Source organism: Arthroderma uncinatum (assembly GCF_011692745.1).
Source record: "Arthroderma uncinatum strain CBS 119779 chromosome Unknown scaffold4, whole genome shotgun sequence".
Classification (NCBI taxonomy): Eukaryota; Fungi; Ascomycota; class Eurotiomycetes; order Onygenales; family Arthrodermataceae; genus Arthroderma; species Arthroderma uncinatum.
Window position 1 is genome coordinate 2,199,578 of NW_022983866.1, and position 13,560 is coordinate 2,213,137.

At 52.1% G+C, this 13,560-nt stretch overlaps 5 protein-coding genes across 5 annotated transcripts; 2 read left to right on the forward strand and 3 right to left on the reverse strand.

The window, feature by feature from the left end:
• Positions 1-643: 643 nt before the first annotated feature.
• On the forward strand, positions 644-3,347 carry GIQ15_06016 (uncharacterized protein; the record flags this gene model as incomplete). Its single annotated transcript, XM_033553433.1, has 7 exons — positions 644-671; positions 789-922; positions 980-1,078; positions 1,140-1,293; positions 1,352-1,620; positions 1,679-2,230; positions 2,283-3,347. 7 exons carry the CDS (start codon positions 644-646, stop codon positions 3,345-3,347), a joined length of 2,301 nt encoding a protein of 766 aa, XP_033404577.1.
• Positions 3,348-3,564: 217 nt separating this feature from the next.
• GIQ15_06017 (uncharacterized protein) lies at positions 3,565-8,309 on the reverse strand (the record flags this gene model as incomplete). Its single annotated transcript, XM_033553434.1, has 9 exons — positions 3,565-3,645; positions 3,707-3,886; positions 3,948-4,007; positions 4,074-6,128; positions 6,203-6,292; positions 6,389-6,474; positions 6,789-7,320; positions 7,368-7,931; positions 8,202-8,309. The coding sequence occupies 9 exons, from the start codon at positions 8,307-8,309 to the stop codon at positions 3,565-3,567; spliced, it is 3,756 nt and encodes a 1,251-aa protein (XP_033404578.1).
• A 648-nt stretch (positions 8,310-8,957) lies between these two features.
• On the reverse strand, positions 8,958-10,043 carry GIQ15_06018 (NADH-cytochrome b5 reductase 2; the record flags this gene model as incomplete). The annotated part of the gene is made up of 3 exons (XM_033553435.1): positions 8,958-9,607; positions 9,656-9,932; positions 10,002-10,043. The coding sequence occupies 3 exons, from the start codon at positions 10,041-10,043 to the stop codon at positions 8,958-8,960; spliced, it is 969 nt and encodes a 322-aa protein (XP_033404579.1).
• Positions 10,044-10,542: 499 nt separating this feature from the next.
• GIQ15_06019 (60S ribosomal protein L20) lies at positions 10,543-11,122 on the reverse strand (the record flags this gene model as incomplete). The annotated part of the gene is made up of 3 exons (XM_033553436.1): positions 10,543-10,701; positions 10,757-10,933; positions 11,012-11,122. The coding sequence occupies 3 exons, from the start codon at positions 11,120-11,122 to the stop codon at positions 10,543-10,545; spliced, it is 447 nt and encodes a 148-aa protein (XP_033404580.1).
• A 512-nt stretch (positions 11,123-11,634) lies between these two features.
• GIQ15_06020 (COP9 signalosome complex subunit 12) lies at positions 11,635-13,336 on the forward strand (the record flags this gene model as incomplete). The annotated part of the gene is made up of 6 exons (XM_033553437.1): positions 11,635-12,206; positions 12,297-12,369; positions 12,444-12,596; positions 12,647-12,708; positions 12,760-13,183; positions 13,250-13,336. The coding sequence occupies 6 exons, from the start codon at positions 11,635-11,637 to the stop codon at positions 13,334-13,336; spliced, it is 1,371 nt and encodes a 456-aa protein (XP_033404581.1).
• Positions 13,337-13,560: the final 224 nt, after the last annotated feature.

The following is a 13,560-nucleotide window of genomic DNA, read 5'->3' on the forward strand; positions in this document are numbered from 1 at the left end:
GATGCGTGGTTGGCCTGCAGATTCTGCGGTGGAGAAGGACCAGCGACGCATGCCAGCCAGCAACCTAACTCCTACTCACGTCCTCCTGTGCATATGTCGTGAGCTCTGGCGGTTGGTGAGGCATCAGATTCGTGGCAAATGAGGTGGCAGCTCGTCTGCGGGAGCCCTATCAACTGGCCGGTATACGAGGCGTGAGTGCATTTAGCAAGAGTATGATGCATCGACTCAGGGAAGAATGTTCCGTCCAGATATGCGAATAAGCAGCCGGGGTCCTGCTCTCCATTTTTCCCTGACCCTGGGCAAGGTCGCATGTCTGTCCGACCGTCTTTCTCAAGGCCTGAAGCAGAGAAGACCGTATAAGGCGTAGGTGGTACATAGTAGTATCTGACGGTTGCTCTATATCAACGTCAGTATCAACGGTGTCATCAATATAGTATCATCATTAACAGGAGAAAGATACGACTTAAGCTTCAAATACTCCTTTGACGAAGAATTTAGCCGTGGTGGAGCGCACTTGGCAAGGAATAAATAGTTTCTAAATAATAATAAGCTCTAGGCTGACGACAGGCAACATCTCGCTATTGTCGATATATGTATCGTTTGTCGATGGAAGGCAAAAGTGTCAGGCAGATCTCACTTTGCGATGTCGACGTTCAACGGCGTCGTCGAAGGTCTGTCTCGCCCGTCGCTCACTTTTGATAGCCGCTGACTCGAGTCACAGAATTCCCGTATATCAGAAGTAATACATACCGGCATCCAGGAATAAGACCGAGCTGACAAGTAGACAGTCGACAGCTTCCGGAAGAATCCAGGGAGACCTGCACCGCTGGCATGTTTTCTCAGCCATGTCCACAGCGACCATCTCATGGGCCTCGAGTCCCTCAGGGCGCCGTTCGTCTACTGCTCAGCGGCCACTCGAGAGGTAAGAGGCTGCATACCAGCTTTACGATACCCGTTATATATTGATGGCAGTGTCTAGATACTGTTACGGATCGAAAAGTACCCCCATCGTATGAACTTTAGCAAGGGGATCCTAGAGTCTAGAAAGCAGCATTATAAACATCTAGCCAAGTTGCTGGTGAGTTGAAGAGCAAATATTATGCCACCTGAGCATGGTTGATCATACGTTATTCCTGCAGAGACCGATTCCGTTGCAGGTGCCAACTGAAATTGAGCTTATGCCTGGGAACACGATAAGGGTCACCCTTTTCGATGCCAACCACTGTCCCGGTTCGGTGATGTTTCTGATAGAAGGCGGCGGCAAGGCGATACTGTACACGGGCGACATCAGGGGTAAGTACCGCATAACTCCCGATATCCCAATATCCCACACTAAATAAACACCTCTCAGCTGAAATGTGGTGGGTTCAAAGCCTCGTCAGAAACCCCGTCTTGATACCGTATACCATGGGAGACAGTCGGCTGAACAATATATACCTGGATACAACATTTGCTACCAAGTCTGATATTCATCAAGATTTCCCTTCCAAGGCAGATGGAATACGAGAGCTCTTGAGTAAAGTTAAGGAATATCCAAAGGATACTTTATTCTACCTGCGGAGCTGGACGTTCGGCTACGAGGACGTTTGGTTGGCTTTATCCACCGCCCTCAATACAAAGGTAGCCTCACCTACCCACGGACTTCTGGCTAGACGTCCCCAGCTGACTAAGTTGTTAGATTCATGTTGACCAATATCAACTTGGCCTATACAAGTCACTAACCGCTAGGTCAGGTAATGGGTTCGGAGTCGACGATTCATTATATCTATGTGGTTTCCCGCTGGGGAACTCTTCAGCATCAGGATGCCTCACACACGATCAATCCGTTCGTGTCCATAGCTGCGAGCCAGGTGTGATGTGCTCTAAGATATCTGCTGGAAAATCAGTCTACATCACTCCTATAATCACACGAACCAAGGAAGGGTATGAAATACCAGAGGTCGGTGCGGGAGGTGGCAAGGGAGACCTTGAGCAGAGTCATGAGCTTGAATTACCTGATGACGCAACCTTTCAGCTTCTATTAGACTTGTGCAAGGAGCAGATAAAAGAGCCTGAGACGAGGGATATGGCTATTTCAGCTCTGACGAAGGCGTACGAGTCAGGAGGCAAGGCGATACCTTTGGATGACTATGGGCTTAAGGAGGAAGAAGAAATTCCGTTGGCGAGACTCGCCGGTATAATTGGACAAGGCTTACAACAAAAGGCAAAGGAGCCTCTACCGAATACGATCGTAAGCATACTCTATTGGCTGTCCTATATGAAGTAACTAACGCTGTACATAGAGATTCCCCTATTCTCGGCATTCATGCTACTCCGAGCTTTGCCAACTAGTCGCAGCTTTTAAACCCGAGGACGTATATCCATGTACAGTTGACTCTAATTCATGGAACGAGAGGGTATCTATGCAAGCCCTATTCGGTCACTTGTGTTCCGGAACCACATTCAGTCACGACAAAATGATGCGAAGAGAGTTGCAAGGTGAGGGTTACAGACCGTTAAAACGACAACGACGTGCAAGTGATACCCCCTCCGAAGCATTATCAACCCAACGTTCAAATCTAGATGTGCACAACGAACCCGAAGGACAGGAATCACCATTCATAGACTCTCACGCAAACCAGCCAGAGGAAAGGCAATGTAGTCCTCCAGATGGAGAACAACAGGGCGAAGACGATTCTATCGACGACTATCCTACCTCATTTCCCACGCAGCTGACAGGCCAATCATCAGAATCGCCTACCACAAGATTCAAAGCAATAAAACAAGCGATGCAGCAGAACTTTAGTAACGACGAGATCAGCTTCTATTTACCTTCCTTTACTGATTCTCAGCCAGACGCAGAACCCACTTCCCATCAACAGGTACAGGTAGCAGAGGTAGAACATGTTTCTATACATTCGCAACCTGCAGCGTCTCAAGAAGAACTTCAGCAGGAGCAGGAAGAGCTTGACTTACAGCTAAGTTTAAGCGTTTCTCACACGTTTACTACCAACGAGGGAAACGGTAATGAGGAGGACGAGGAGGAAGATGACGACGACGACGATGACGATGTGGAGAGCATTATATCGCTTTCGACTTCCGCGTTCCTCTCCCAGCCTACCGTGAAGCCTGCCGGGCAGGTGAACCACGAAACGGCAGATATGGTATTAGTTCCATCATCGGCTCCGGGTCCAGAGACGGACCTGGAACTAGAGCCCTGCAGCTCTAGTGCACGCTCATACGTGAGGAAACAAATGCGTATAACTGCCTATCGAGCTGCTAGGAAGGGAACGTATGAGGCCTGGGCGGATACGTGCCCCTTGATCAGTGTGCGGGACAACCATACACACCCGGAGATCGAACTGTGACTGACTAGAAGGATATACCCTTTGTTTTTATGTTTTTTTATGATACCCTTTATAAGCTATATGCGCGCAGTACACAACACATATATACATATACGGGCGAAAAATGCTTAGAATATAATATATAGGAGACGTTTCGTGAATAAAATACATTCTTTTAAACGTACCTCCCAAACCGCTACCGCTACCGCCGTCGTCCTCGGTTTTTTTTTTTTTAAGCTTAGTATATGAAGTAATCATGTCCCAAGGGTAGAGTATCGATCGGGTCAGCATCGCATACCACCCCGTCTGCTTCAACGGTCTATACCCAATATTAGTCAATGTAATAGAAAAAGGTTAAGAATCAGGGTGGAGAAACATACATAGCTCTCCGGATCAACTCTCATCTTCGGCATGGCTTGGTTAAACTTCATATCGATTTTACCTATATTTCTGCAATTCTTGACTGGTTCGACTCTCTTCTTGAGGCCGTAGGTGTCAATTACCCCATCGTCGACGGAGGCTTGGGAAACGAAGATGATAGATGTGCTAGGCACGTAGGTCTGGGAAGACGTTAGTTCGTACGACGTAAGGGGGTAGATAGTAAGAACAGGGGAAACGTACAGCCCACATAGGCCGGGACATAATCGGTTCAATGGTTGGGATGGATCCATTTGGATCGCCCTATTAAACGAATTAGCTATCGACTTATTCACTAGATATTAGGAGATTATTTGGAGCAAACTGTACCATCTGTGCATTTGCAATCATGCCACCCTTCAAGACAAGGCTGGGCTTGACGCCAAACTCGGCGAATTTCCACAATACCAGGTCCGCTGCCTTGCCCACCTCCACGCTACCGATGATATGGCTCATGCCCTGTGCGATGGCTGGGTTGATGGTATATTTACTCACATACCGCTTAGCTCTGAAGTTGTCACAGTCGGTTCCCTCGTCTTCTGGCAACGGGCCGCGCTGCAGTTTATTCTTATGTGCCGTATGCCAGGTGCGGAGTACGACTTCTCCACAACGTCCCATGGCCTGAGAGTCGGAGGACATCATGCTTATAGCGCCGAGGTCGTGCAGTACGTCTTCGGCAGCGATGGTTTCGGCGCGAATACGGGACTCAGCGAATGCTACGTCTTCGGGAATTTGTTTTGATAGATGGTGACAGACCATTACCATGTCAAGATGCTCGTCGAGGGTGTTGAGAGTATACGGTCTGCTTGGGTTGGTACTGGACGGGAGAACGTTGGGATGTTCACACACGGATATGATGTCTGGAGCGTGGCCACCGCCAGCACCCTCGGTGTGATAGGTATGGATTACCCGATTCTTGAAGGCCTTGATTGTCTGTTCGACGAAGCCGGATTCGTTCAGCGTGTCGGTGTGGATGAGGCATTGGACGTCTAGTTCGTCGCAGACGGAAAGACAGCTGTCGATTGCTGCAGGAGTAGCACCCCAGTCTTCATGGACCTTGAGGCCCGCGGCGCCGGCACGGACCTGGTCTCTGAGACCGCACTGTTCGCTATCGTTGCCCTTACCGGTGAAGGCGAAGTTCATGGGGAACCCGTCCGAGGCCTGGATCATTTGGCGGATGGAGTTTGGCGAGGGAGTACATGTGGTTGCGTTTGTGCCTTCGGATGGACCCGTGCCACCTCCCAACATGGTCGTGATACCGGATGCCAGTGCCTCGTTGACTTGTTGTGGACAGATGAAGTGAACATGGGTATCGATACCACCGGCGGTGATGAACATTCTTTCGCCGGCCATGATATCTGTAGACGAGCCGATGATCATACCTGGCGTGACACCATCCATGACATCTGGGTTACCAGCCTTGCCGATACCGACGATAATGCCGTTTTTGATACCAATGTCCGCCTTGTAGATACCCGTCCAGTCGAGGATGACTGTGTTGGTGATGCAGGTGTCCAGGACGTCGTGTGCATGTTTACCAGTTGCCTGGCCCATGCCTTCTCTCAGCGACTTTCCTCCGCCAAACGTACATTCATCGCCGTAGGTGGTGAAATCTTTCTCAACCCTAACCCATAGATCGGTAGCAGCCAATTTGATCAGATCTCCCGTCGTGGGCCCGAACATGCGAGCATACGCCTCGCGTGTCATCGAATACGGCTCAAGCAAGCTCGCATCACTCATAGGCTCCGGCGTATGGAAGAATCCAGCTTTCCTGATGCGCTGTAGAATTCTCGACGAACGGTCCTGGTCAATTACCCCCGTAGCAAGAAAGTTACCACCCTTAATCACCTTGTGGCCACCGATTTCGACGAGCTGGACGGTCTTTGACTCTCCCGGTTCAAACCGATGGGATGTGCCAGCCGGTATATCAAGACGATACCCATACGCCTGTGCCCGATCAAAGTCCAGCTGCGGGTTAGTTTCGATGAAATGATAATGCGAGCCGACCTGTATCGGCCTGTCGCCTTTACTCGTCACCCTGAGCTTGATCCTCTTCCTTCCCGGGCTGAGAACGATCCGCTTGTCCTTGACGACGATGAGAGCCCCCGGCATGCGTTCAGACCGGTACTCCTCCGGATCGGGGTCTGGGAAGATATCATCTGGCGGAACGGGCAGGAAACTACCGTACAGCGCCTTTTCCAGATCCCCGTCATCCGAGCAGATGGGATGATGGACTGTGACCAGGTAAGTTCCGCAGATGAAGGTCCCTTCTACCTGGAGCTGGGTCAAACTGGCCACCACGGACGGCAGGACATGACGACGACCGAGCATCGTCTTGCCGATGGCCATGAGGTCGGCCACCGTATGGTTCCCATCACGTATGAGCTGGTATTCCCTTCCTATCAGCACTTTGCATGCATCTATACATGGGGGTGTTGCCCGTGTTTCATCTGACGTACCTCTTGGAGGTTGGACGATATCAACGCCGTGGCCTCAGCATGATTCAGCCTGACGCCGCGCGCCAGTCGTCTCTGAGCCAGGAACCCCAGCTGCGAGATGGTAAGTTTATCGATCTATAGCATCCCGATGCGAGGACGGCGGCTCGTTAGTAAGGTCGTTGCAGGACGCGGTATGATGGAGCACACCCAAGCATTGGCAGCGATTGGGGGACCAGTCAGGAACGCACCTCTCTCGGGACAAGGCGCATCGTAGCCAAGCACACGAGCAATACCTAGTAGTTACCTAGTAGCTAGCGAGATCGGTGGGATAGCTTCGTTCGTGATATGGAGGATGGATGGTTGGAGGATGGACGTCCAACTCTCATATTTGGGGGAACTTGTTTAGGAGTTGATCCCCCTCTGCCGAGGCTTCCTGCCGCTAGGCCAGCTGTAGCCGGCGCCGCAACCAGGCACAGAGTTAGGGAGCAAGAGGACAGGGAGCATGTAGATAAGACTTTTGAGGCTAGACGATACTGTGGCTAAAATACACACGATAACACTAAACATGATAAAGGACAGAGAGATCACTCGTCGACGCCGCTCTTACGCTTCTTCCTGGCCCTCTTCTCCGACTTGGGCGGCTCTGGCATCGGCGAGGACGCAACGACGACAGACACCCGTCTATCCTTGTCCTTCGCCTTGCCCTTCTCAACCTTCTTCTTCTCCGGAGACACCTTCTTCGCAGCCGGAACCGGCGTCTCTATCACCGGAGCAGCCGTGACGGCGGCCTTGGACTGGCGGCGTTTCTGCGACTTGGGCGTCGGCTTCGGCGGCGAGGGCGTAGGAGTGACATCTACGCTCTCGCTATCCGACGAGTCCGAGTCCGACGAAGATGTGTCCTCCGTGGCTTCGTGGACGGAGAGCTGAAGCTGGTGGGCGGCTGCGTCATGCTCGTCACTTGGTTTGGCTGCAGCTTTAGCCGGCTTTGCCTTGGTTGTCTTGACTGCTTTCGCTGCCTTGGCCTTGGGGGTGGCGACGACGGTGGTGTCGACTTTGTGGTCGGCCGGCAGACTCGCCTTGTACGCGCTCATCTGCTCCTTGTACACGGCCAGGTTCTCGGCGTACATTTGTTTCCATTTCTATCTCGTCAGTCGATGTCTACTAAAGTCCAAAGATAGATACTTACCTGTCTGTCGGCATCGCTCATCTCGCTCCATCGACGCGTCCCCTCGTCGGCAACCTCCTTTGGTCGCGCGTTCGTACCCAGCTCGGCGGCGATGTTGGCCCGCTCATGCTTCATGTACAAGAAGTACGCCGTCAGAGCACGCTTGGGAGCATTGGGGTCGTGTACTCGTTTACGCTTGGTGCCAGCTACCGAACGCGCTCCCGGGCTTGCTGCGCGCACCGTACCGGCCTCAGTGGCAGCTCCGGCAGCAGCATCGCCGTCTACGGTGCCGAGAGGGTTGGCGGTGGTGGTCGGGAAGATACCGTTCTCCAGCAGCGAGTTGAGGCCGCCGATGTCGATGGTGGAGGGCCCGCGGTTGAGCACCGTGTTGGCATGGTTGATGTAGGCACGCGAGAGATCGGAGACGGCGGACTGCAAGGCAGCGAGACCTACGATGACCTGTTCGCAAGTTAGTGCTGGAGGGAGCAAGGTAGGCTGTTGGGCGCCGAGGAAGAGATCCTGGGCGGTCGAGTTGATGCGGTACGTGAGCAGGTTGATGGACTGGGTGAAGTCGAGCGGGTTGGGCTGTTCGTGAGCTGGCGTTGTTGCACGTCGCGATGCAGGCGTGGTGGCACGACTGCGCGCAGGCATGGTGAAGACCAGTCGTGGTGGTTGTTGACCGGTTATGCGTAGATGTAGATGTAGATGTTGGTGTTGGTGTAGTAGTTAGGTAGGTGGTTAGGTGGTTAGGTAGGTGGTTAGGCGTGGTAGGCGTAGTAGGCGTAGTAGGCGTAGTAGGCGTAGGTGTAGGCGCGTAGCGTGTTGTTGTGGTAGAGGGAGGAAGAAGAGACTTACGCTGTCGCGGGTGCGAGTGAAGTCGTCGATGCTGACGACGAGAGTGGTGGTGCCGTCCCCCTCGGCCTTCTTATCCTTCTTGTCCTTCTTGTCTTCCTTGCGCGACATGATGAGACCGTCGATACTGTTCCTTGCTGGTCCTGCTGGTGGTGCTGTCCTGCTGGTCGTGGGTAGGGAAGAGTTTCAGGGAAGACGCAGGCGGGCGACGGGGGAGGGCGCCCCTAAATACTCGTTAAGCCGGTTAGGGGGGCTGGGGCTGGGGCCTAGGCTGGGGGGAGGGAGGGTTAAAGGCTAGTTAAGGGTTGCCGGCAGGTAAGGGTTGCAGGTAAGGGCTAGGCGAGAGGGTAAGGGCTGGCTAGGGGTGAAGGCCGCGTGCTTTAAGCCTTTAACTGCGCTTTAACTGGAGCCTGCCCTAGGCCAGAACTCTAGGCGTCCCTAGGCGTCCCTAGGCGTGCTTCCTGCGCGGGCTTGCCTACGCCTGCCATTGGGCGCGGGCGGCCTGGGCGCTAGCCTCTTTCATGGCTGGGCTCGGTGGCAAGCCGGGGGTGACTTAGCGAGGCCTCCCTTTAGTTAAGGGTGGCTGGCCTGCGTGCGACCTGGTGCCTATAGTGCCGGGCATGTGCGACAGTTGGCGCCCAACGTAGGGCATCAAACACAGAGCAGGAGATAACACATGAGTATAGTAGAGATAGAAGTCTATACATATAATACACTCGTCACCTCTATCGCTGGCTGTCTAGAGATAGCTAAAGATGTCTAAAATTTATACACTTGCTCCTTGGTGTATCCAAGATCCTTAAGGATACCAGTCAGCTCGCCCTGGTCCTTGGGGCTCACCTTCCCGCCGCTGACGGCCTTGTACATCCCCGGCGGCCCACACACAAACACCTTCACGCCTTCGGTCTTTGGCTCAGGGAAGGCCATCTTCACCAGCTCCTTGGTCACGTAGCCCTTGCCGCCGGCCCAGCCCTCCGCCGGTGGCTTGTCGAGCAGGTACAGGGCCTTGAAACGGCGAGGATGCGTGTTCTCCAGCTCCTCGAGCTCACGGCGGAGCAGGATGTCCTCCTCGCCCACGTTACCGTAAATCAGCGTCACCTGGGTCTTGTCGGCGGGGTCGCTGAAGATCTTGCGGATGAGCTGGTACATGGGCGTGATGCCCGTGCCACCGGCGACCATGCAGACGTGGCTGTGCTTGTTGGCCTCCCACTGGTATTTCGGGATAGGGCCCTTGAAGGACAGTGGCTCGCCGACGGACAGGTCGTGGATGTGCGTCGACATCGGCCCGTTAGGGTACTTCTTCACCAGCAGGTCCAGGTGGCCGGGCTCCTCCTCGTCGCTGACGGGCGTGTACGGTCGGATGGTAGGCTTAGCATCATCCGGTCCCTTGAACTTGGTCAACAGCGCGGCTACATCTCGTTAGCACCTAACCATCAATTGATATCAAGTAGACGTACAGGCAACATGAAGCCCGGAGACGTTCTCGCCGTCTGGGAGAGCGAATCTCAGCTTCTTCACGTTATGGCTCACGTCCTCCACGGATGCGAGCTTTAGGTCGATCCATCCCTGGTCGCCGCCCGTGAACGCTGGCTTGCGGTCCTTCTTAATGATCGCTGCAGGAGTCTGTTGCAATTGCCAGTAGTAGTATCCTGCACCAGCAGCCACGGCGAGACCAGCGAACAGCGGTGCCTGGGAAGAAGGCTTGGGTGCCTCGGATGAGTATTTCCTGATTCCCTATGGACTGTTAGCTACGTCCGATCCAGATGATTTGAGGATACGTTCGGCGGGGTCAGATGAACGAACCTGTCTCAACGGGCCGGCCGTTCGGGCGACGCGAGCAAACATTGTGAATAGAGGGCTAACGAGTGCAATTGGTGTAGGCCGGAGTGGTGGTGGGCGTAGAGGTTGTTGGATGAAGGGTTTGAAGCTCGGTCGAGGTTGAAGCTGATGTCGAAGTGGGAAGAATTAATAAGACGACCAAGACCCATGACGCCATCCCTGTAGAGTAGAATACGAGTACAAAGATGAAGCGTTCCTACAAAATTTACCACATCTACATCTATACAGGTTACAGTTACAAGTCAATGGCAAAGATTGGTTGAACATGTAGTAAATTTGTTGTTCATTAAGCTAGAACATAGCAGCCGTTCATCGATTCAGGCCACAACGTCGATACCTGCACCACAACTAGACCAGAAGCCACCGTTTATCTGACATTCTCCAGCGGTGCGGCATTCATTCGAGTCCGTCGTCACAATACAGCCATTTTTACTCTCCAACTCCTCTGATTTTGATCTTGATCTGACCCGACCGTCCGTCACACACTTCGTAAAGAAAAAACCGTTTAAGCAAAAGTGGATGGTCTCGTGGCTGCGAAGATTTGCTTTCCAGCGGGCTTAGCGACGCGGTGGGGGAGAGGGAACTTGAGGCCCTTGCTGAGGAGTTGTTTGATGTATGGGCGGCGGATGCTCTCGGTCTTCTCGATCTCGACGACCTTGAGGATCTGTAGCATGACGGTTAGTATTTATATACTTTATTACTTTTCGAGAGAGACGTACGTGGATGGATCTGAATCGGGCACGGTGACGGGCAGCCATGTCCTGGTACATGGCCTCAACGGCATCGGTTCTGGACATCTCTCTGTACTCCTTGTACATGTTGTGCGTGCCGGAGCGAGAGTCGTAGACGATCCAGATACCGAAGTTCTTGACCTTCATCGGTCTCTTCTCGTGGATCTGTTCCAATTCACCGTCTTAGCAAGTCTCTCCCACATATACCTGGCAATGGTTTTGGGGTCCGGTTATCGTTCATACCATGTTGACAGCAACAATCTCACCGCTAGCCTTCTTGACCTTGCGCATCTTCATGAGGAAGTACCAGAATCTCGACTTGGCCACGACAGTGTTGGGTGCGAAAATTCTCATGCGGTAGAGCTTGGGGGTGGGTTGGGTTTCGGTGGGCAAATGGCGCCCGATCACCTGGTATTCGTTGAGACGCCCTACAGTCCATTGTCAGATCGGTGTTCCAGTGTAGAATTTGGTGGTAGAAGCAGCGCATTTGATGTATTGCTGCGAAGATTCAGGAAACGAAGATTTCGAGGTCTCCGTCTCGGTGCTATCGAACGGATCTGTGCGGGATGCTGGAGAGGAGGCTTACCCATCTGGACAAACAGTTAGCAGCGATTCAGGAAACAGCAGACAGAAGAACCTCTTACCTTGAGATATTGTCGTTGCCGTGGTCTTCAACGAGAATTCGTCGCGGTTGAAGGTCGAGAATTGTCGCTTTTCGTGGTCTCTAGGGCTGTGGGTTTCGCTTAGACAAGAGGCGACCGCGCTAGCCGTTTGTGGATGCCAAGCCTTTTGACAACATACAACTACAACTTCAAGTATAAGACGAGAAGACGAGAAGACGAGAATATGATGATGAACAGAGAGAGATGACGTCGATATTTGCAGAGTTCAAGCGGGCTCAGTCGGCGGGCTCAGGTGAAGCCCTGGCCGCGACACTGAAACCCGTTGACATACCCCGTCTGCGGGCGTTCTATAACACCACCAACAGCGTCAGCGCAGCCTCGGATATCAGATATGCACTCCTTCAAGACCGAACTACGGGGACCAAGATGCCCAAGCAGGAAGGGAATGCATGGGTCGACATATATGTCGCCTTCTGGCGAGCTGCCGGAGAACTAGTAAAGATGGATCAACCCACGCACACCGGCAAGGGGACATGGACTGCCCTATTTGCGGCCTGGAAGGACCTTGCCATTCTGCTAAACACAAACTACTCCAGTTCAAACCTGGAAGCCTGGACTCTGCCCGTTCTATACGTCGTTGGCAAGTATCTACGGATATTCGCTATAAAGGCAGACGCGGAGACCGCACAGGACCCCGTCACCACTTTTAATGACGGATTCCAAGATGACATCGTTGCCGATGTGAGCAAGAATGCAAAGCTTGAAGAGACCTCACGGATAATCAGCAGAATGTACACCGTGTGTCTCCATGATAGGTATGCATTAGATGTTCCGATTGATCTCTCTTTTTTTTTTTTTTTTCTCTCCTATGCTGGGGTAGTATTCTGAGCTCTTGTATCTATTAGGGCCCCCATCGAAGAATCTCGTAAATGGGGAGTTTATAACACTATAAACCTTGCGTTTAAGACGTACTTTAAGGTATGCCAGCTAAGTCGTACTTGATCTCATGTTAAATGCTAGTGATATCACGTTGCCTAACTTCTTCCTTGTAGTTGGGTTCTATTGCATCCTGTAGGAACTTGCTCTCTGCAATGAAAGCATCACAGGCCGAACTGCCACCTCTTGAAGCGTTTCCTAAGTCTCACGTCGTTACCTTCAAGTACTATCTTGGTGTCATCTCTTTCTTAGAAGAAGGATACGCAGAGGTAACGTCGCTCCAACAGTCCGTCTTATATATTAAACTGACCAAAAATAGGCCGAAGAACATCTAACAGCCGCATGGGAACTTTGCCACGTAGACTCCCAGAAGAACAGAGAGTACGTATAGTCATGACAAGTCCGATAAAGCTCAATTCTAACCAAGAATAGACTCATCCTCACATATCTCATACCCTGCCACATCGTCACAACAAACACCCTCCCGTCAGCCCGTCTCTTATCCAAATTCCCCCGTATCGACAGACTTTTCCGCCCACTCAGCACATGTATCCGCAAAGGAGACCTTGCCGGCTTTGACGCCGCAATGGCTGCAGGTGAAAACGAATTTGTCAAACGGCGCATCTATCTTCCTCTTGAGCGAGGCCGAGATATCGCGGTTCGTAACCTATTCCGGAAAGTGTTTCTTGTCGGTGGGTTTGATCCGCCAGTAAACGGCCAACCACCTATTAGACGGACGAGAGTACCGGTTGCAGAGTTTGCAGCGGCTATTAGATTGGGGACGAATAATACGGAGGCGAAGGCCAAGGTTGATCTCGATGAGGTTGAGTGCTATCTCTCCAATATGATTTACAAGGTATGTCTAGAAAGGTGGATGTGTCCTTGTACCTTGCTGTGTGAGATTCTCTAACATGTCCAATAGAACTTCATGAAAGGCTATATTGCCCGTGACCGAGGGATAGTTGTGCTAAGTAAAGGCGGAACAGCTTTCCCTGGGACTGGCGTCTGACCATACCGCGTACCGATGCTCTTAATGTGATTAATGAAAACGGAATATTATCATACTTCATGAACCAGCCATTCTTACGAGAAAAGCGAAGTAAAGAAATTAGGTAGCAATGTAATCGTGGGGTTGTATAATAATATCGTCATACTAGCTCGGCCGAGCGATGAGAATATGTTTTATTAGATCAGAGCCAGCTGTAAAGACATAAAATTTCAGCCTAAGGCGAC